Source organism: Argiope bruennichi, chromosome 7, assembly GCF_947563725.1.
Source record: "Argiope bruennichi chromosome 7, qqArgBrue1.1, whole genome shotgun sequence".
Classification (NCBI taxonomy): Eukaryota; Metazoa; Arthropoda; class Arachnida; order Araneae; family Araneidae; genus Argiope; species Argiope bruennichi.
Window position 1 is genome coordinate 91,659,209 of NC_079157.1, and position 21,354 is coordinate 91,680,562.

Below are 21,354 nucleotides of genomic sequence, written 5' to 3' on the forward strand. Positions count from 1 at the left end.
TACTTTTATATATTTATATAATATATAATACCTTTTGTATGCTTCGTGTAAGATGAAGTTAAAAAAAAAATTCTTATTTTTTTAAAGGGTGTTGCATGCAATCCATTGGATTCTGAAACTGCTTTTGGCTTTTCTTTAAAGTGTTAAAATTATTTCATAAAATAATTTTAACATTACATTTTTTTAAGAAACTAATTTTTATTTAAAATAATCTCTGATATGCAAATTTTCTGGTGCCTTTTTTTTTGTTGTTGTTGTGTTACTGTTGAAAGTTTAAAAGGCTGTTTTCTAAATTTTGATCTTTTTTTATTGATAATTTTAGACTTTGAAGGATGGGAACCATGGTCAGTATGGTCATTGTGTGATGAAAACCAAGAGCAACAAAGGAAACGTAAATGCAAGATTTCCATGACTCCATCATCTTATTGCTCTGGTCCCACAAAAGAAATCAGAATGTGTATACCAAGCCAAATAAGTAAATATTTCATGTTAATTCTAATTCATTTAGTTTATCTAATCTCTATTTCATTATATATAATAGATCATTTTATATTTAAAACATGCAAATTGTATGAAATATCTTATCATAAATATACTTATGATTACTAATTTGTCTTTTAACAAATTTTTTAAACTGAATTTTTAAATTTTCAGATAATTTGAATAGTATTGCAGTCATTAAAAGTAACAAAGCAATTTTTAGAAATATAAGCTCGGTTAGCTTTGTGGTGGGGAGATTTCGTGGATGATTAGTGTTTTAATGCTATTTGGTTGAGTGGCAGTATCTTAACTTCAAAACCAGAGATTGTAGATTTGAGAACTGATTCTATCAAAGATCTACTGTCTAATTAGGGCTGGTACATATTAAATTCATTGAAGTTTATAATCCATGCAATGATGTGTTGTAGAAGTTAAAAGAGAAAAGTTTTTGTCCAGATATTGTCTTCATCTTATGATCACTGTTAAGAATTGCTAACAAAATTTAGGTAGCTTCAAAAAATTAAGAAATCAGCATCTAAATTTAGTTCAATATTAATGTGAATCCCAATACTAACACCATCAAATGAAATAGCACATAAATGTTGATAAAAAAACGAAATAAACTTCAACATTACAGGAGGAGCATACATTCTGATATCAAAGTAGCATTGAGATATTTAGAAAAATTGCAGGGATCACATACTCCTTGAAAATCTGTACATTTAATTTTGCTATACATGGGGCTTAGAAAAGTATTGATTTTGTGCTAGGTCCTTGAAAAATAGGGAATGAAGCATCCATTATTGTTTGGAAGATAAGTGATTTGTCTTTTCTTGAGATTATTTGGATGTGTTTGTGCAGTAGTAGTTTGCATGAAATTAGGCATTGGAAGTGTGACTCTCTTTGTAATATATTGTTTTACTAATTGCAAGGTGAGCATAATAGGTACTTGTAGTGATTTCCATTTGAGTATTCAGAAATTATAAGCACAATTAATTTGAATTTGCATTTTTAAAGTTCTTGTAAGTCCTTTCAAATCTCCCTCTCTCTCCCATTGAATCTCCCTCTCTCTTTGTTAAGAATGAGAATTTGATATAAAAAGATGTAATGCAAAAAATTTTAATTTCAATTTAAATACTAAACAAAATTTTGTATTTGCTTATCTGAATTTACGGAAATTTTTAATTCCAATATCCACTTTTTTGCTTATACATGTGTGTCTGTTTCAGATCCTGCAGCTAGCAGTGACTTCAAATCAAAAGAAGATGGAATTCATGCAGAACACATCGTCGCCGGTTTTGTGGTCGGACTATTCATCGGTGTGTTCTTGTCTGCCATTGGTTTTTACGTGTACATGAAACGCAGAGGCAATCCTATGCACTCTCGAGTAGCTACTCAATTGATTCCTGTCAAACCAAACACTTATGTAGATGGTAATGAGTGGAAAAATAACTACTCAAATACTCTATCACAAAAAATACCTCTCAGAGAGGCTGCTACAATTAAAAGGAATGGTTCTATACGGACACAACTGCAATCCGAAAACTTTTAAATGCTGCATGTTCATGAAAATTGCGAAATGATATGTCTGTAGAATTAGTACTATTTCAGTGTGACATGCCGTCTGACAGTTTTGAATACTGAAAGTTCAAAAGTGCATGTGAAATGAGTAATGAAAACTTAAAAGTGCCCATGAAAGTTCAAAAGTGCTAAATGTGCCATAAGGAATGGGTGACATATCAACTCCCATAGTGCCTCTACATAGGAAGAACTTTTATCAAAATATTTTTAAGGAGCTTTTATAATAGACAATCAGTTCAAGGACGTTGACTTGTGACTTTGATTGAAGTTGTGTACATAAGTCAGATATATTTTTTAGCATTTATTTTCTTTTAGATGAAGTGCCAAGAACAATGCAATGGAGAGAATATGGAAGAAGAAAAGAGTATTAGGGTATGAGAAAAAAGTCGATGAAGTTTTCTTTCTTCCTCTTGTATTTGTGTAAACTTTTAAGGAAAAAGTAGATTATATTCTTTATACTAGACTTGGTAGATTTTAAAATTTTTAATATACTGAGAAAATACTTGATACCTTGCTGGTTTTGAGCAAAATTATACTAAGTTTAATTTTTCTGTAATATTTTTGATACTTTACTTTTTTGTGCCACAATTGTTTTGTAATTAAATATTTAGATAATTTTTTTATGAACATAGATTACTTCTGACTTAAGAAAAATTAGACCTGATCATAGTTCTGATCCAAACCAGCAACATATTTTTTTAAAGTACTCATCTTATATGAATCATCGAGATAATTTTTATTTTGAAGTTGAAAGGTAGAATTTGAACTTTCTTACCTTTAAATGGTGCAAAGAAAAAAAAATTGACATGCTTTTGCAGTTTCTGCATTTTTTTTCTGCTTACTATACAGTCCTAAGATTTTCTTGGTATAAAATTGATTTGCTGAAAATTATTTTTAGTTAATACATTACATAAGCTAAATTTGCTGCATACAAAATATTACATGTAATGGATGAAATGACTTTATCAGAGATAATGAATATATATTATATCTAAAATAAACTATTACAATCTTACATGAATAGTATTTTTATTAGCATTTAAAATTCATAAAAATTATTAAAGTTCTTCAAAAAAATTCATTTTAATAACTATCAGGAGACATAACTTTTAACTTACTGATAAAGAAATGTGAAAATGGATTTTTACCTTACAGCCCTGAATAATGTTAGACTGAGTAAAACATAGTTTTATTCTACTCGATTATATTGCATTAAGCTGATGTGTAGCTATTATGTATTTGTATTTCTTAGGAAATTATCCTATTTCTTAAAAATACTTCTATGAAAACTCCCTATTTAACCATTTCTGGCTATAAATTAATAAGTAACTGAAGAAAAATGTAAAAAAGGTGCTCTAATTTGTTTTAAATAACTTATAAATATTATACAGTTAATGTTTGTTTTGTAAGAGTTGTATTGTCCTAACTGCTTTTTTTTTTGTTATACATATAAAAATTATGAACTTCAAATTTCAAAAAATATTTTTTTCTACAGCAATTAAGTAAAATTTAGATATTAGCTGTAAATTTTTTTTTCAGTGACATATTAGAACATTTTAAACTTGCATTTTTTTGTGTGTGCATTTAAAATGGTTTTCTAATATTTTGAATATAATAGCAATGAAAAGATTAAATATAAAATCTTATTTTAAAGTTTTTATAAAGACTTGATTGCTGTAATAAATGCATTTTTATTATTTATTTTCCACCACTGGAATTAATAGTGGTTCAATTATATCATTGTCTTAAGTATCAACCACATTACAAAATGTGTTTAATCTGAAAATGTAATATTCAAAAAGAAAAAAATTGAGATGCATATTGATGGATTGTCTTTGTTTCTCTTTCTTTTGCCAAAAGGTACTTCACAGTAGAAATTCATTTTTCTTTTTTTTTTAATGAAACAAATGCATTACATTATTAAATCATAGTGTTTCAATTATATTTATGTTTCTATTTATTACTTATAAATTTCAAAGCAACTAATATTTGATTGCTAATCAACTAAAATATATTTATAAGAGAGAGATTTTTAACTGAAATATCTCATTTTATTTTCTAAAATTTGACGTGGAGATATCACATCAATTATAAAATGTTGAAATGAACTGTATTTATTTATATAAATGAAATAGAATTCATGTTATGTAATGGATATTTTTGTATAAATCATCATTTAAACTATTTTAGGATTGTGTCCTAATTTATGAAAATGCATTGTTTTCTGGTTGATGTGGTGTGGAGATTTGGAGGGAAGGTACCATAGCAGGTGTGGCATCCTCTTTATCAGGTTAAACCCTAAAATAGCTTTGGTTCTTCCTCAAAATAGTGATGCTTATTATATTAAATAATACCAACGTTTTATATAGAAAGTGTTCACTCTACTTCTTGTCCAAGAACTTATTCTAAATCATTCAATATATTCTTCCAATTGGAAAAAATACTTGTACAAGGGTTCCCAAGTTGATAAATATTGCTAACTATTTTTTTAAAACTTCACTTTATTCTCAGTGCAGTGATTTTTTTTTCAGAGAAGAATATCGCACGTTTTTTCTGCAAGAAGGTTTGATGAGCCATAATATTTTTTTTTCTTTACAAAAATGTATTTAAATATAATGTATATTTGAATAAATAATAGCAAATCGCTTGAAAATCAAAGAATGCGAAAACTGAGTTGAATGGTCACGTCCAAAAAGAGTTTCGAATTAATGATTGAGATCTAAGCATGGGAATGTAATTTTGAGTGAAGTTGCAGGCTCCAGTAAGATGTTATACAAAACATGTATCGTGAGGCAAAAAGTTCGTTTATATACGACATTTACTCATTTAAAAGGCGATTGTTTTGTTTCTTCATTTCTCGCCACTTGAGTCGCTTGTCTGCGCACTGCGCTTTTTTTTACTCTGAAAGTTTGAAGCCCGCATCATATTTTTGCATATTGTAGAAAGATATATATACCCCCAAAACATTTAACGTTATAGGCTGGCATTAAAAATATTGAACGATATCGTGATGTTAAGGTAGAATATCCTTTAAGATAATAAATGTTCAAGCTATTATTGGGACCCACAGTTTGCAAATTCCTGGCATACAGAATTATTTTGTATTCTGTTTGAGCCAGTAAATGTAGAATTCATTATTTTCTTTATCAAGTCTTCCAGTTCTTACCAAACATATTTAGAAAAATTATCTTATGTCCTAGCTTTTTTTAAAAAAAAATCATAATTTCCTATCAAAACTGACCAAGTTATGAAGTTTCAAACTTAGAATACTTCATGGAAAATACTCAAATAACCAATTTTTTTCCTATGGTTTTCATAAATTTTTCAACGTTACCATGTATTGACCGAAACTACATAAAATATAATTAGGTAAATCATTTAAATCATTTTTTTTAATTAGAAGTAATGGCCATCGTTAACGGCGTAGAAATCAGTTTTGGACCAAGTTGAGAATAAAAGCCCTGCATTGAGATATAAATAAAATATTCATAATTATATTCGTTATTGGCATCACTTTATGTTAAAAACTTTCAATTTTTTTTTAAATGTCAGAAACCTTTATTAAATTTGTTTGAGAGAAAATCATTTTCTTATTTAAACGATGCAGTTATGCTTCTATGTGAACAGTGCCAATGTTTTTGTTACTTAGACGAGTCTATTCAAAACTGTTATTTGTTGTAAATGAGCTCCAGACAATTTTTATATATATATATATAAATTCAGCGTCTGCTATATTGTATTTGTAAATGTCAAGTCATATATGTAAATACCGGACATTATATACACAGCCATGTTTATAATGGACTTCTATCTGCTTGTAAATTATGTACAGTACTTGAAATAAATAAATAAAAAAAATTTGAATTTTCAATTTTTCTGTGTTTATTTCTAATAGACGAACTATATTGATATACTATGATAAATTAGATATGTACACTTTAGATGGTAAAATGGTCTATGTATCGGATTTTAAAAAGAATCCATGGAAAGGTTGACTGTCTGTCGGTCTGTGCTCTGGCATGCATTCAAGCGCGATAAATAAAAATACAATGATTTAGATAAATGAAATTGGGTATATGTCAAATTTGCTATTTCTGTCAAAATGTAGAGACAATCTATTGAAGAGTACTTGTCTGTCTATATGCATATGTGAACACAATCATATTTATCTATATTGTTCTTTGCGTGTTGGGGCTATATCATCAGAGTTGTAGCCAAATTTAAACCAAATCTATCGAAGCAGTGACCACTTTTTGATCTGTATATTCGCGTGCATGTAAACATGATACTGAAAGATCTAAACATTCAGATACTAAAACTATATATGAAATTCTAGCCATCTTGCTCTAAGGGTTTTAAAGTTATTTTATTGACTTGCAATTAATCCATTCCTTTATTGATAGGGTCGTAAATCTGCCATCTGACTCATTGTAGGCCCACCTCCACTTGTGGAAGTCGATCGGGAGCTTTCCACACACTGTCGGTAAAGTGAACATACATAGGAGAACCCCGGAAAACTTCAAAAGGGGGCAAAATACGCCTATCTCAAGGCGCGATCGGATAGTCGGTTGACGGTCGCCCTTTTGTTGGATTTGGTTCCAAATTTAGATGGACAGAACATTTCTTAGAAGTGAAATTCGTGTAAAATTTGATGCAGAGAAATACCAAATTTCACTCTTCTAGCTTGGAACATTTTTTTAGTTATTATGTAATCAGACTGATATAATCCAACTAGCAGGAGTGGGTTTTCTGAAAATAATATACTCAGTAATAGGTGTATTTGTATGTTATTAAATGCATTCATTTGGCGAACAATAGTTAAGAAAGAATTTATTAATTTGCGACCTTGGGCGAATAATTGCTGGAATGCAGTTATTACTAAAGCATTAGAATATCAGAATTGTATTTGGAACTTTTTTAATGAGCGACTAAAACCAAATTGGCTCAAACCTACAATTTTAGTCACAAAATAACGTACCAAATTTCATTTATCTAAGGCACTGTGTTTTTGAGCTGTCGCGTTTACATGCTTGTGAAATTACAGACTGACAGACGGTTACTCCTTTGTTAGATTTCGTTCCAAATTTAATGGGTATCTGCACATTAGATGCTAAATCTGTATGCCAAATTTCATGTGTGCAGCTCTCTTAGTCTTGTATTATTGTGTTAACTTGTACTCGGACAGCCAGAATTCCTCTGAATTGATTTGATTCAAAATTTGCTGAAAATGTGCAGATTTGAATTAGAAACTATATACCAAATTTCAACTGCCTAGCTGGAAGCATTTTCGAGTTAATGCGTCCAACAGAGATAGATTTTATAGCAGAAAGGAACTTAGGGAGATCTGAAACGTGGAGATTCGTCATTTCATCAGAGTCAGTCAAAATTGAATTCTCTGATGGTTACAATACTGTGTATATTGCGTTACTCTGTGTATACTTCATGGCCGTGGTGGCCTGGTGGTAAGGTCTCGGCTTGTGAGCCGTAGGGTTTCAGGTTCGAGACCCGATTCCACCGAAGAACCACATTGTAAGGGGGTCTGTTGCACGTTAAATCCGTCATGTCAAACGTCCTCCCGCTGGTGTGGTGTGGTGTGGCGTGGCGTGGCGTGGCGTGGAGAGGGGGGGTGCCAGCTCAAGTGTCGTCCTCGTCATCTGACCACGGTTCAAAATGACGAGGTCCGTCCCAAAATAGCCCTAGTGTTGCTTTACAACGGGACGTTAATATAACTAAACTAAACTATACTTCATAAACAAAAAAGTAACAAGACGATGGAATGTTCTTGGAATGAAACATAATATTGTTTTAAGTCAATTGCTATCACTCATTCTCAAGTAACACTGTAATTTTTTTATTATCAATTTATTAATACATCAATGAAAAATGTAATGACCTTTAAAAAACTCGCATACCATATTTCATTTATCTAATTATCGTTTTTGCTTTTTCGTATATCAAGTATTGAGAGAACAGTGTATTATAATCAACAAAAAAAATTCGAATTCGAGATTTTGACGAATCTACACATTTCAGACATTCATGAGTTCACAAAACACATTTTTTTACATTATGTCTGTACGCTGTTTGCAAATACGCTTAAAAAAACAAAACAACAACAACAACAACAAAAAAAAAACCGCTTTAAGCTGAAGAGATGAAATTTAATGTATGGCCTCTACGTCAAATTTGTAGATTTCTGTGAAATTTTAAATGAAATCCATTCAAAGTCCGGCTTTTCGAGTGCAAGTAAACAGAATAAATCATAAAGAACTAGATAAATTATAATTTGGTATAAATATTAGCATCTAAAATGTACTGTTCGTTCTCGGATTCCAAAACCCTTCGTGCGTTCTCGCATACATCAGGATGAGTTTATTTAATCAAAATAGGGGTGAAGGAAATATAGGAAGATATGTTTACATTTAACAATAAGCTCGAATTATCGGGATTTATCAAATGTAGGAGCGGATAATTCTTAATATTGTCGTGAAAATATTGCAATTCACAATAAAATGCTTTAGAGTAATTTTTATTTACTATAAGAAGTCTACACATTAAATTATGTTGAATGAATGGAAAATTTATGTTCTTAAAATTTGCTAATTCACTTTTTAAAAATAACAATAGTTTTTTTAAAATTTGTTATTGATTTTTTATAGCATTTTGCGATTTTCGAACGATAGATAATTTCTATCACATTATGATATTATACAAAATATTCTAATTTTGAATATATTAGAATTATTAGGAAGAAGAATTAGAATATATTCCAGCACAAAATATTCTAATTTTTTTCTTTCTTTTTGCCACTTACGTAAGTTGAAGTTCAAATAAAATTGTACTGCCAAAAACGATATGATATTAACACACGCGTGGAAAAAAAAAACTAAATAAAAAAATATTTAAATTGGGCGGAAATCAAAGTCGAAGAATTCCGGAAATAATGCTCATCCTGCCGACTCTCACCCCTTAGCGAAGTAGAGTCGTCGAAAAATGTAGTTTCGGGATAATGAAACGATTAGTAGATTAAAATCTTACACCAAATCTGTTAAAAGGTTGACCATCTATCAGTGAATACTTTTGCATGCATGTAAGCATGATCACGATGACTTAAATCAATGAATACATTTGCATGCATGTAAGCATGATCACGATGATTTAAATCAATGAATACATTTGCATGCATGTAAGCATGATCACGATGATTTAAATCAATGAATACATTTTCATGCATGTAAACATGATCACGATGACTTAAATCAATGAATACATCTGCATGCATGTAAACATGATCACGATGACTTAAATCAATGAATACATCTGCATGTATGCAAGTATGATCACGATGACTTAAATCAATGAATACATTTGCATGCATGTAAGCATGATCAAGATGACTTAAATTAATGAAATTCGGTATTTAATCTTTTTATGGTAATTCTCGCTCACATTTTAGTATCAATCTGTCAGAAAAAAAAAAGATATAAAAAACATATTTTATAGATTCAATAAAAATGCTCGATTCAAGCCAAAGATCTATATTTCTTGGTTATTGTTCTCTAATATCATGTAAGTCATTCGCAGCATTATTTAAGGTTCATAATATTATGCTGCCTAGGGAGTTGAAATAAAATCTTTTATTGGAGATTACGATAAAAAAGTTTGAGGACAACCCCTCCGGTTAATTTAGATACCGAGATCCCATGCAAGCGTATATACCATTGAGAAGTGAGTCGCTTTATAATATCTTATCGGCTTCTAAAAATTTCTTTATATTCTCAAGTGATCGTGCACCAAATTTTTTCTACTTCTTTCGAATTTGAATTATTGTATTCAAACAGGCAGTCATCCTTCCTTTCCTTCAAAATTTGACATAATTCTACAAATTTGATGTAAAAATTACTTTCATCTGTCTAGCTAACTTTATACTTTTTGAATTAGACAGGCATCCAAAAATGTGAAAATTCGTTGAAATCTCAAATTTGAAATTTTTTGACGATTACAATACTTTCTATTTGCACACTTCGTATACAAGAAATTATATTCATTTCATTTCCATATTTACTTTCTACGCAATTAAACTGTGCACGCTTTCTATTTTCTTAAGAAATAGCTACCTATCGTCGAAAATACTCATTCTGATAGTGTCATACCAAGGATAAAAGTGGGAATTTTTTTCGACAGTCTCGTCAAATCTGATGTAATATTTTGAAATACATATATTATTATGAATCTATAATACTGTTTTATTGCTGTTTCAGTCTTATGGTAAGAAAAAGAGATTCTTTATGAATGCTAAACCTATAACCTCCGATATTTTTCTACATCATAAACTTTGTGACTTCAACAACAGAGAAGATTTTCAAGAATCAATGAAGGTTCTTAAAAATTTAAGAATCTTGGCTCTATTAGGAACCGAGATCTAGAAATCCTTCTGGAGAATTCCATGTGACGTCATATCTGTTGGAAAACTAATCCCGAATCACTAAGCTCTTTTTCTTTCTCTGGAGTTTGTGCGAGTTGGAAGTAGTTTGATGCTGAGAGTTGTTACTGTTATTTAATTACTGATCAGCTGTCTGTTTGCATAGTTAATTTTTTGTTCTATACACATACATGAGGTTGTTCTATACACATACATGAGGTTGTTCTATACACATGCATGAAGGATATTTCTGCTACCTGCGCTTCGTGTTTTCTAGAATATTCAAGGAATAATCATTTTTCTTCATTCAGCTTATTGGAATTACTTTTTAAGTAACTGGTGCATGCTGAGAATTGAAAGTACTTAATTATTTCTCAGCCAAAAACTCTTTTAGATAGATATAACTATAGATTTTGTGTAGCATTGAGTTAAAAAGTTATCAAAATCTACATAAACTCTCGATTGCCCATCTTGTTTTATTATTGTGTGAAAAATTTTATCATATAAAATGAACATAAATATGAACATTTCTTTGTAATATCGCTTGCTTCCTGAAAAAAAGAAGCCACCGCAGTTGAGGTTTAATTTGAAACAAAATCACTGCTATTTTAACTTATGAATCATACGCAATTTTAGTTTTTTTTTTATGATTCTCAAAATTTAATGGCTTAGATTTCATTGCATAAGATGAAACTTCCGCACCGGCTAGCAATAACAACTCCATAAAAATGCTTGCTAAACTTTTTATTTCGGGAAATTTCTCGATTCGGAAGTACAAAAACTATGACGATGTTCCCTTCTACCTCAAGCTCGCTTCCGTGAAAGAGTGTTGCTGTGAATACAATATTTCAACAATGGTTTGGTCTTGCCTAAAATACATTCTGAAGACTTTAAAATATTAATTAATTCATTCATTAAGTAAGCATTTGAGGTTCTTTCCATTAGTTGATTGAATTCAAAATTACCATTTTCATCTCAATTAAGTTTCATTTATTCAATCTATTGCGTCTTTAACCCATTAATTGCCATTTTTTAAAAAAAATTTCTATCCCGATAAATTTATATATATATATATATATATATATATATATATATATATATATATATATATATATATATACAGTGGCTCAAACAATTGAGAGTATACTTTACTTTTACATTGATAAATCCGACTTTCAATGTAAATAAGACATTACCTAAGTGCAAACATGTTTTTATTTTTACACATAATAAATGGTTTAATTTAAAGTAAAAATAAAGAACAATCGACGAAAAACTTCTAAACTGAATTGTTACAGAAGCATTTTAAATAAACATACGAATATTTTTGCTTCAAAAAATTAAAAATACGCCAATGAAATTTTGTAATATCTCGTATAGAAAGAAAGAGTCAATATTTAGTTGCATGTCTTTTGGCTTTTATAATGGCATCTAAACGTCGTGGTACGGACTTGACCCATTTTTGGTGGTATCGGAAGATATTTTACTCCATTCTTCTTGTTACATTTGTTTTAAATGGGTTTTGTTTCTAATTTTGTGTTTTTGAATCACTATTTTGAGTGTGGCCCACAGATATTCAACGGCGTTGATGTCGAGGGACTGTGGTGGTGTGTGTAACTACTATTTTATTTTACAATAAAAAATACACCGCATTTTGACGTTATGTGCAATGAATTTCTGGTCGTTGTACTGAAGAAAAATGAAATTTCCATCTGAAGCCAAATTTTTAGTACTTTCTTTTAGATTGCTGCGACCATACGGTTCATCCAACTTGATGCAGAATTTTCTCAAATCATAGGTAGAAGTGTAAGTACTGAAACTGTGCGAAGTGCCGTTAGACAAGCTGGATATAAAAATTGAATCGTTATGGAGAAACCGTTCATCAGCTTGCAAATTCAGAAAAAGCATTTGAAGTTTACAAAAACTCATCAATTGAAGACCAATAACTTTTGGAAGAAAGTTATATTTAGTGATGAAAGAAAACCCAACATTTTTAGCAGTGATAGCCGTCGCACCGTATGGTGAAAGCCTAATGCTGCTTTGAATCCAAAAAATTTACGTCCAACAGTAAAACATGGTGATGACTGACTATCATGTTTTGAGGTTGTATGGTTTCATGTTGGGTTTTAAGGGTGTATGGCTTCATTTGGGGTTGTGTGGGTAGGAAATTTAGTTCGTATAGATGCCAACATAAACCATATGGTTTACTTGGATATACTTCGTAGCAATCTAATGGAAAGTGCTAAAAATTTAGGTTTAGATGGAAATTTCATTTTCCTGCATGGCAATGAAACCAAACAGAATGCACATAACGTCAAGATGTGGCCCATTTTTTCATTGTAAACAGCAGAAGCACACTACCACAGTCAGCCGACATCAATGTCATTGAATATCTGCGGACCACACTCGAAGCAATGGTCCAAAAACACAATATTATAAACAAAACCCGTTTAAAACAAGTAATGCAAGAAGAATGGGGTAAATTATCTTCAGATACCACCAAAAATGGGTCGAATCGGTACCACGACGTTTAGATGCCATTATAAAAGCCAAAAGACATGCTATTAAATACCAACACTTTTTTTCCTTGCGAGATATTACAGAAATTTCATTGGTATATTCTCAATTTTTTGAGGGAAAAATCTACATATGTTTATTTAAAATGCTTCTGAAACTTTTCAGTTTATAAGTTTTTCGTCCATTTTTCTTTATTTTTGCTCTAAATTAAACCATTTATTATGTGTAAAAATAAAAACATGTTTGCACTTCTCGGTAAAGTGTTATGTATATTGAAAGTCGGATTTACCAAGTAAAAGTAAGGTGTACTCTCAATTGTTTATGCCACTGTATATATATGCATAAAAAGTTGTGTCACATTATAATTATATTCAAATATTTCTTTAAAAAGATTTGATTTTTTTGAAAAAGGTATTATAAAATGATCAATAAAATTCATTTCAATATTTAGCAGGAATGCTTTTCCTAAAACAATCTCGTATCCTCTCTAATAAATATATTATCCCAGAGAACGCCTTGAATGAATTGGTTATATTACGATATAGTTATATTGGCAATAGTTACGATATATTAACTATTGGTGTATTAGTAGTTTAATTATATTTAGCACTTTTACTGAGTCTATCGTGTGATTCTTGACATATTTTTTGGCTATTTTTCCCTGCTATGCAGTTAAAAGGACCCAGAAATCGAATGCGGATTTTAAAGGCGTTTATCCCAACAGATTAAAGCAAACATTTGACACCAAATTACACTTGTAGTCACGAAATACCCAATTAAATTCAATACAATTGTCTCACGTTTTGGGGTTATCACGTTTACATGTTTCTGAAAGTACAGACCGACAGACGGTCAACACCTGGTTGGATTTAACTCAAAATTTGATAGGTGTCTGTTCTATCAATGTTAAATCTGTGCACCGAATCTTATCTATCTATCTCTATTCGTTTAACAGTTATCGAGTTAACTTATATTCGAACAGGCGGACAGACGAACTTCCTCTAAACAGATTTTCTTCAAAACTGGGCGGAAATCTACAAATTCGATGTAAAGACCGTATACCAAATTTCATCCATCTAGTTCTAAGCACTTTTGAGTTATCCTTGTCACAAACAGATAGACGGACATTTTCCGAACTCAGAGAGGTTTAAAACGTAGTGATTCGTCAAAATCCAAGTTCGAATTTTTTGACGGTTTTTATACTTTCTTTATACTACCATACGAGAAAGTAAAAATGTGGGAAGAATTAACTTAACAATGGTAAAAGCGGGTGAAAAATAGATGTTAAAATAGTTTAATACTTCAAGAGAAAAAAGACATTATTATAAAATGTGATTAAATTAATTTTAAATGATTAGAGAAATAATTATATAAAAATAAAATTAATGTCACTGGAGTGTTAATTTTTTTTTTTTTTTAATTTTAAGAATATTTTCTTATAATACTTTCTCTATATTTCGTATTCGAAAAAGTTAAAAAAAAGTAAAAGATTGAATAAATAACAGTGCGTTACTATAAGCTATAACTTTCATATTTATGTATGGCATTTCGTTATAATATAAAAACCAAACCAACAATATAATTCTTCATACATTAATCCTTTCTAGGGCCGTGGGGAATATACTTCCCACCAAATTTACTATAGGTTACCACTATAGGTTTTTATTCCTTAATTTGAACTTACCATTATGGCTTCGTTTTGACTTTTTGTAATTTATCATCATTTTACCAATGTTCTTTATATCACTTTTATAGACTGTTTTTATTAAACTTTGAATTAGAAATAATCTTGTTTGGCGCAGTATAACCTACATATTGGTTCTTGTGCCATAAAACCTCAAACCAAACCAAACCAAATCCCACCAAATTTATCAATCTTTGTATGAAATTATGTAGGTTGGCATCAGTTCTGACACATTTTTTTAGTAAGTCAGAAACTTAGATGCTGCAGTTCTTTATCTCAGACAAAATGATGTGCCTTGATTTGTTGCTTAATTATTAATGAACCAAATTAATTAATGAATCAAATTAAATTTATCTAATAAGCTAAATGAATCCCTTTTCTTATTCTAATTTCAAGCCTAAAAATATTTAACATAATATGACTAGAAAAAAATGTCCCTTTAAAGGTTTAAAATTTATATATGAATCCCACGAATAGACAAATTGTTAACCAATCAAACGTTTGATTGATTTGACTCACAACTACTATTTCTTGCCATGAAATAATGCTAACATTTATCCATTTAGTTTGTTATATTTTCGATTTATCGATTCTCAAATAAATAACTAAAAAAAGTAGACAAACATAAATTTATAAATATATTTTTCGGTATCACAGAGAAATCGAATACAGATCTCATCAAAATCTCGAGGTCGAATATTTTGATGATCACAACACTTTTCCTTTTCATATTTCGCATATGCGAGAAAATAAAATAGCGTTCCATCCCAATTTTCGAATTTAAAATAAATAAAAGGAAAAAGGAAGTAAGAAATTTTGCCATATAGCAACTTTACAGAATGAAAAGAATAATGAATCGGAAATTTAAATTCTGAAATAATAACTTCCAACATTAAAAAAAAAAAAAAAAAAAAAAAAAAAAAAAAATTGAACTTTTCTATCCAGAGGTCAAATCGGACAGTCGACAGATAGGCGCACAACGAGGGCCTTTGATGTCTCTCTTCTGATAAATGCGCAAGAAGTAACGGAGATAATTTTAACAAAAACAAGCAAAAAAATTATAATGAGGAGAGATTTATTACGTCCGATCCGCTGGCACGTCATTAAAACCAATGAATGCACCCTCAGCCGTGCAGCTTCGGTTTCTTGGATTTTTCTTTAGTCACTGTAGCTATCAACAAAGCCATAACAGCGGAATGAAATGATACGGAGAACGTGGATGTTTTTCTGGAACTAAACTATTGATTCAATTTCCGAGATTTTACGTTTTGTGGGACAAGGAGTTGTTTTGGAACGTAAGTGAACTTGGATAAAAGTGTTGGAGAAGTGGCATTTATCATCAACTGATTCCATATTTTTTAACGAAATGTTGTTTAGTGTTTTGTTATTTATCGTCTGAAATTTGAGATCTCCTGATCAGCAGCTGTTTCATTGAAGTAAGGTACAGTTGCAGTTATTTAGTGTTATGTTTATCGAACATCAGTGAATGAGCTTTACAGTTTAAAATTTTTAATGAATTGTTAGATTATAGTTTCAAAACTGTTTGTAGAATTCGTCTTCGCCAGTTATTGCTCATCGTTTTGCTTCTTCATACCGGCAGACGATTTTTATTGATTTCGCCAAGTTAAGTATTCGAATTTTTGTTTTTTTTCTTATAAATAATAATATGGTATTTTAAAAACATTTCAAATTATTTTTACCAGTATTTGATTGACAAAATTATTGGAATATTATATGGAAAATTTATTTAAAAATGTGAAAACAAACGAGCATACTTAAAAAATACTTTTACATTTTAAGGAATATTAATCTAAAGGAAATCTTAGATTAAATTCCAAATACGTTCTATCTGAGTGTGATCATTTGGAATACAAGTTTGAAGAGTTTTCACTATCAGCTTTCGCTTTGGAATTCGAGAAAAATATATTTAAAAAATATTTATTTCTTCAATCAAGAAATAGAAAGAAGAACGACTTGTCGAGGTGGAACATCAGTTGTAGCTTGCTCTTAAGATAAATTTTTGTCCATATTAGGAAATCTGTTTACTAACAAATTGCTAGAAACAGGATTTAAAATTTTTAAGACTTGAAATTGAATTTTTCGCATACAATAATTTGAAGCATATTTTGGAGATCATTAATAGTAAGAAAGTTTCATCATTTTAGTGTTGTTGATTTGAACTTTATTATCACATTGGAATTAGGAACTATCGTTTGCTGTTTTATGTATATTATATAAACTATATATCCAAAAAAATTTGATGACAAGCCAAAATATTCTTAATATTAGGGCTTGAATATTTCAGCGTTCGACTTGGATTTTTTTTTAAAGATATATTGAATCATATTATTCGAAGTGTTAATTTAATCACTAGGCCTAATATTGCCAATATCAACTGACTGTTTAAACTGAAATATATACCACCAAAATGCCCGTGATAAACCGAAAAATGTTCTTTATGCAACTGATTATCGGGGTTCTATCACTGACAGTGGCTGTCGAATCAACTTACCACGTGGAAAGAGAGCCCACCTGCGATTGTGTTTGCAGGGACAGTTTTATGGACGCTGCTTACACGCACAAACCCCTTTGTCACGTAATCTCCCGATTCGAGAAAGAACTTCTGACGGTGAAGCAAGAGATCGAGAGAAGGACAGTTTTCATTCATGATATCGCGGAACTGAAAGAAATCATGGAAGAGCAAGACGATTTAATAAAAACTCTTCAAGAACAGGTGGAGAAACTTTCCAGAACGAGCATCAGGCACGAGGCTCTGCCCACACCTGCATCCTTAGTGATGAAGGAAGATTACATGCAGGTAAGTGAGCAATGTTTTAGATATTTATTTTTATTTTGAACCAATCGCCTTTGGCGATCAGTTGGTTTGTCAGGGATATTGCTTTCTGAATTGTTAAACTATCGATACAAAATTTTGAATCGGTAATACTTGCTCCCAAGGTTCTATTAAGCCTTCTAGGGGCTCTTAGACAATGCAAGTTTCGTTTTCCTCCTTTCTATTTCATTTCCCAATTTTCCTTTCTAATTTAATGCATTAAATATCTTTTTATTGATTTTAACTCTTTATATGAATATTTTTATATAGCGAATTCAAACGAATAGTGATATAAAAAAAATTAACCTTTTTGTGAGAGTGCTGATTTCTGTTTTCTCATATAAAAAAAGTTCGGTCTTAAATTTAAAAGCAATTTTAAATGTAATAATAGAAAAAGGTTTTTTGAATAGAACTCAATATTACTTAACAATAGAATCTTTTTAAAATTATATATCAATAATTTTTTTAAACAACATAATATAAAATTGTAAAAGATAATTTTTATTATAATAATAGTAAACATCTAAATCATACTTGATTTTAATTGGAATCCGTTCAAGGATACTATCCTAGTAAATTAAATGAAAGCATAAGATTAATTAATTTTGAAAATATTGCAAAAAATATATCGAAATTTTGAGGGCCTTAAACAGTTGCCTCCTTTGACTCTTTGATAATCTGGCCTTGCTAGCACCTCTGTTATTTGTTAAAACTAAACAAAATATGTATATTTATTGGATACTGAACTGGATTAATGGATTTCAAAATAAAGCATAAAGCATCGAAATAACAGATTTTAAGATATTAAATCTAATGACAAATTTGGCGAGTCATTTGGCTGAAATCAATCGCCAATAGTATGTTATAAATAAAATCGTGTTTCAAATTTAACCAAAATATCATTTAAAAATGAACTATTAGAATTTATGAAATAATAAATTTGGTGAGAAATAAAATTTTCTTTTCATTTTTTTTTCTTTGCCAAAATTTGTAAAAGAAAAGAAATTCGAATTATATTAATTGCTAAATTATAACGATACTAAAAATCTAGAATTAAAAAATAAATAAAGAAGTGAATCTCCGATTTCACATAAAAGAAGCGAGAAAAGATTGCGATCTTATTAATCTATGCGATCTTATTAAATGAAATAATCATTTTATTCAATTCAATGAATTTGAATTTGCCGATAAATATTAAAACATCAAAGTGAGAATAAGTGAAAATCTGCCTTGGAGTTAATATGTCATAGAAAATAAACTTTAAATTTGTTTCTGCTTATGTAATCTTTAGGAGGAACAAAGATTTTGGTGAAAAATATTTACGGAATAAAATTTTAAAGATAACTAAATTGATACAAATATCATAAATTAAAACTCATAAATATAACGTACCGTCTCCGTCTCATGCGACAGTAATCATATAGAAACTCAATGGATTGTTACAAATCTTTACTATGTATGTTTTTTAAATCTATTGAAAATAGAGAATATATAGCACATAAATTAAATTGATATAACTGAATATATAATTTTTTTAAAGTGATGTGAATAAGAATTAAGAATAAAATGATATATCTTCAAAGTTATTGAGAAAAAAAAAGTTCGATTAATTTTTTAATTAAAGTTCAAGCATTAAATTGATTTTATAGATCTGTCATGTAATACTAAGAGATTGTAAATAATAGAATTAACTGATTTGAAATGGGCAAAACATGGTACTTTAATTTAATTCTCTTTTCGTTTAAGTCTCATTTTTAAAGACTAGCTTGAAAAAAAAAAATTTAAAATCATTTTTGTATAATTTGGAGGTTAGTTTTTGCTTCTACTGTTGTGAAATTTTCGTGAGTTGCTCTTTATTGCGCTAATTTGTTTTACAAAGATAAAATTCTATAATACTTTCTTTTAATTCTGTGTTTTTAAAGAGATATAATTTTGAATATGTTTAAATCGTTAAAGGCTGAATTTTATACATTTAGAATAAAATTGTATTTATTTTTTTATATTTTTCTTCATCATCATGAAATTTTATATTCACAGATAGTTTTAAATTTATTGCAGATTGTTAAAAATATTTTTAAAAAATATATTGCTAATTTTATTACTTTGTTAAACAGTTTAAAATAATTTGATACAGTAATGGATGTTGCATTTTTATAAAAAGAATCAGATTCAGAGCTTTAACATTAAAAGCATAATTTATGTCAATTAACCTGTCATAATTTTTTTTAATGTTCAAGCAATGTGATGCAAAACTATGTTTTGATCTTTTTCACTTTTTTTTATACAAAGTATACAAAAAGAAAGTATAGAACTCGAAATTTTGACGAATCTCCACATTACAGATTTTTCACAGTCCAGAAACCACTTTTTTTTGAAATTGTGGCGTTTGTCTGTGAACAAGATAATTTAAAAACTCGTTCAGCTAGATGAATGAAATTTGTAATTTTTTTCTCCAAATTTGAAAGGACACAGTCAGACAGACAGGTATGACTGTCTGTCTGATTGAGAGCACGATAATTACAAAATATAAGGAGGTGGATGTAAAAAATAAATGCCCAGTGTTAATCTCTAAAATGTAGATTCATATAAAATTTTGAGTCGAATTCGCGTCTGTTGAGCTGTGCAATCGTATACATGAGAACGCGATATTTCGAAAGCACAATGTCTTAGAACGAATGAAATTAGCAACGTTATCTTATTTCTAGTATTGTGATTCTGTGTCATATTTCGGTTTCAAGTAATCGAAAAAAGAGCATGCAAAATGCATACTCAGTTTTTTTCATTATTCTAAGTAGCACAAATCGCTCATATACGGGACTGAAAATAAAAATCTGAGTACTCAAGTCGTTTCAGGCCTCATAGAGGCCAACATTACATAACTGCTGCTTGAGGGAGGGGGATATAACACCCTTATTTGAAAGTACGCGAGGGAGTTTCAGGAGACTTTGGGAAGAAAACAATAGGATATTTTAGCCTTTAGAAGTTCCATCCTCAATTGTTTTCTACGAAAATTGTGATGAATTTCTACATTTTATCTCGTTTTTAATCTATTACCACCCCTCCCAAATTTTGATCTATATGTGAACATAACCCACAAATAATAAAGACCATCAGATCCTTGCCATCAATACCTGCAAAATCAGAAGCAAAAAGGCATTTATTTTGCATATTACTTTTATTTCAATAAAACTTTACTTCAAGTGTTAAAAGTAGTGTTTTCCTTTAATATTGCTGCTATATAAAAGCACTTATTAGATATTTGAGTAGACATTGCAGGTGACGATAGACACGAACTGGCGATCCCAGGATGAGTCATATAGTTTTTATACATAATTTCTAGGCTTCTATTACATTTTGGTTGAAATCCTCAAAGGAGGAACTAAAGGGATGGCATTTGAGATGCTGTATTTATTTTAAAATAGTAAATCTCTTATATTTTGCACAATATTGATTATATCGTAGATTACCAATGTATCTATTTGTGTGTAAATGAAAGAGGACATTCAAAACAGCATCAACTTTGATGAATGGATGAATTAAATATGTTAAGGAGCTTTAAAAATGAAATTTTAGATAAACATCAAATTAGAGGACAAATTGAAGAAAGAAATGAGTTTCCATGTTAAAATATATGTTTGAGTTTCTCAAAATGCATGCTACGAATCAAAATGAAAAGTGTGCCGTATTGGGTAGGAAATAAAGAAAGCAAAGGCGAATACATACCAGCAGATGAGACGACAAAAGAATTTGCACGATATGATTGTCTTTTAACAAATTTGTTAGCAGATGCTCATGATATATTGAGGCAGATTCCAAAGCCAGACGCTCATCAAAGCC

The 21,354-nt window shown here is 29.7% G+C and overlaps 2 protein-coding genes across 4 annotated transcripts in view; both read left to right on the forward strand.

Annotated features, from left to right (window-relative positions):
* The window catches only part of LOC129975189 (semaphorin-5B-like), a 141,339-nt gene extending 135,451 nt beyond the window's left edge, over nucleotides 1-5,888 (forward strand). For both annotated transcript variants that reach the window (XM_056088163.1, XM_056088164.1), the window contains exons 19-20: nucleotides 323-475; nucleotides 1,710-5,888. In XM_056088163.1, the coding sequence (XP_055944138.1) occupies nucleotides 323-475; nucleotides 1,710-2,032 (476 nt within the window). In that variant the 3' untranslated portion in view covers nucleotides 2,033-5,888. The remainder of the gene's footprint in view (nucleotides 1-322; nucleotides 476-1,709) is intronic.
* A 9,896-nt stretch (nucleotides 5,889-15,784) lies between these two features.
* LOC129975712 (uncharacterized) overlaps nucleotides 15,785-21,354 on the forward strand; it is a 36,508-nt gene continuing 30,938 nt past the window's right edge. The window contains exon 1 of one of the 2 annotated variants that reach the window (XM_056088871.1): nucleotides 15,785-17,502. In XM_056088871.1, coding sequence (XP_055944846.1) covers nucleotides 17,113-17,502 — 390 coding nt within the window. In that variant the 5' untranslated portion in view covers nucleotides 15,785-17,112. The remainder of the gene's footprint in view (nucleotides 17,503-21,354) is intronic. The other variant, XM_056088872.1, reaches the window with a different exon arrangement.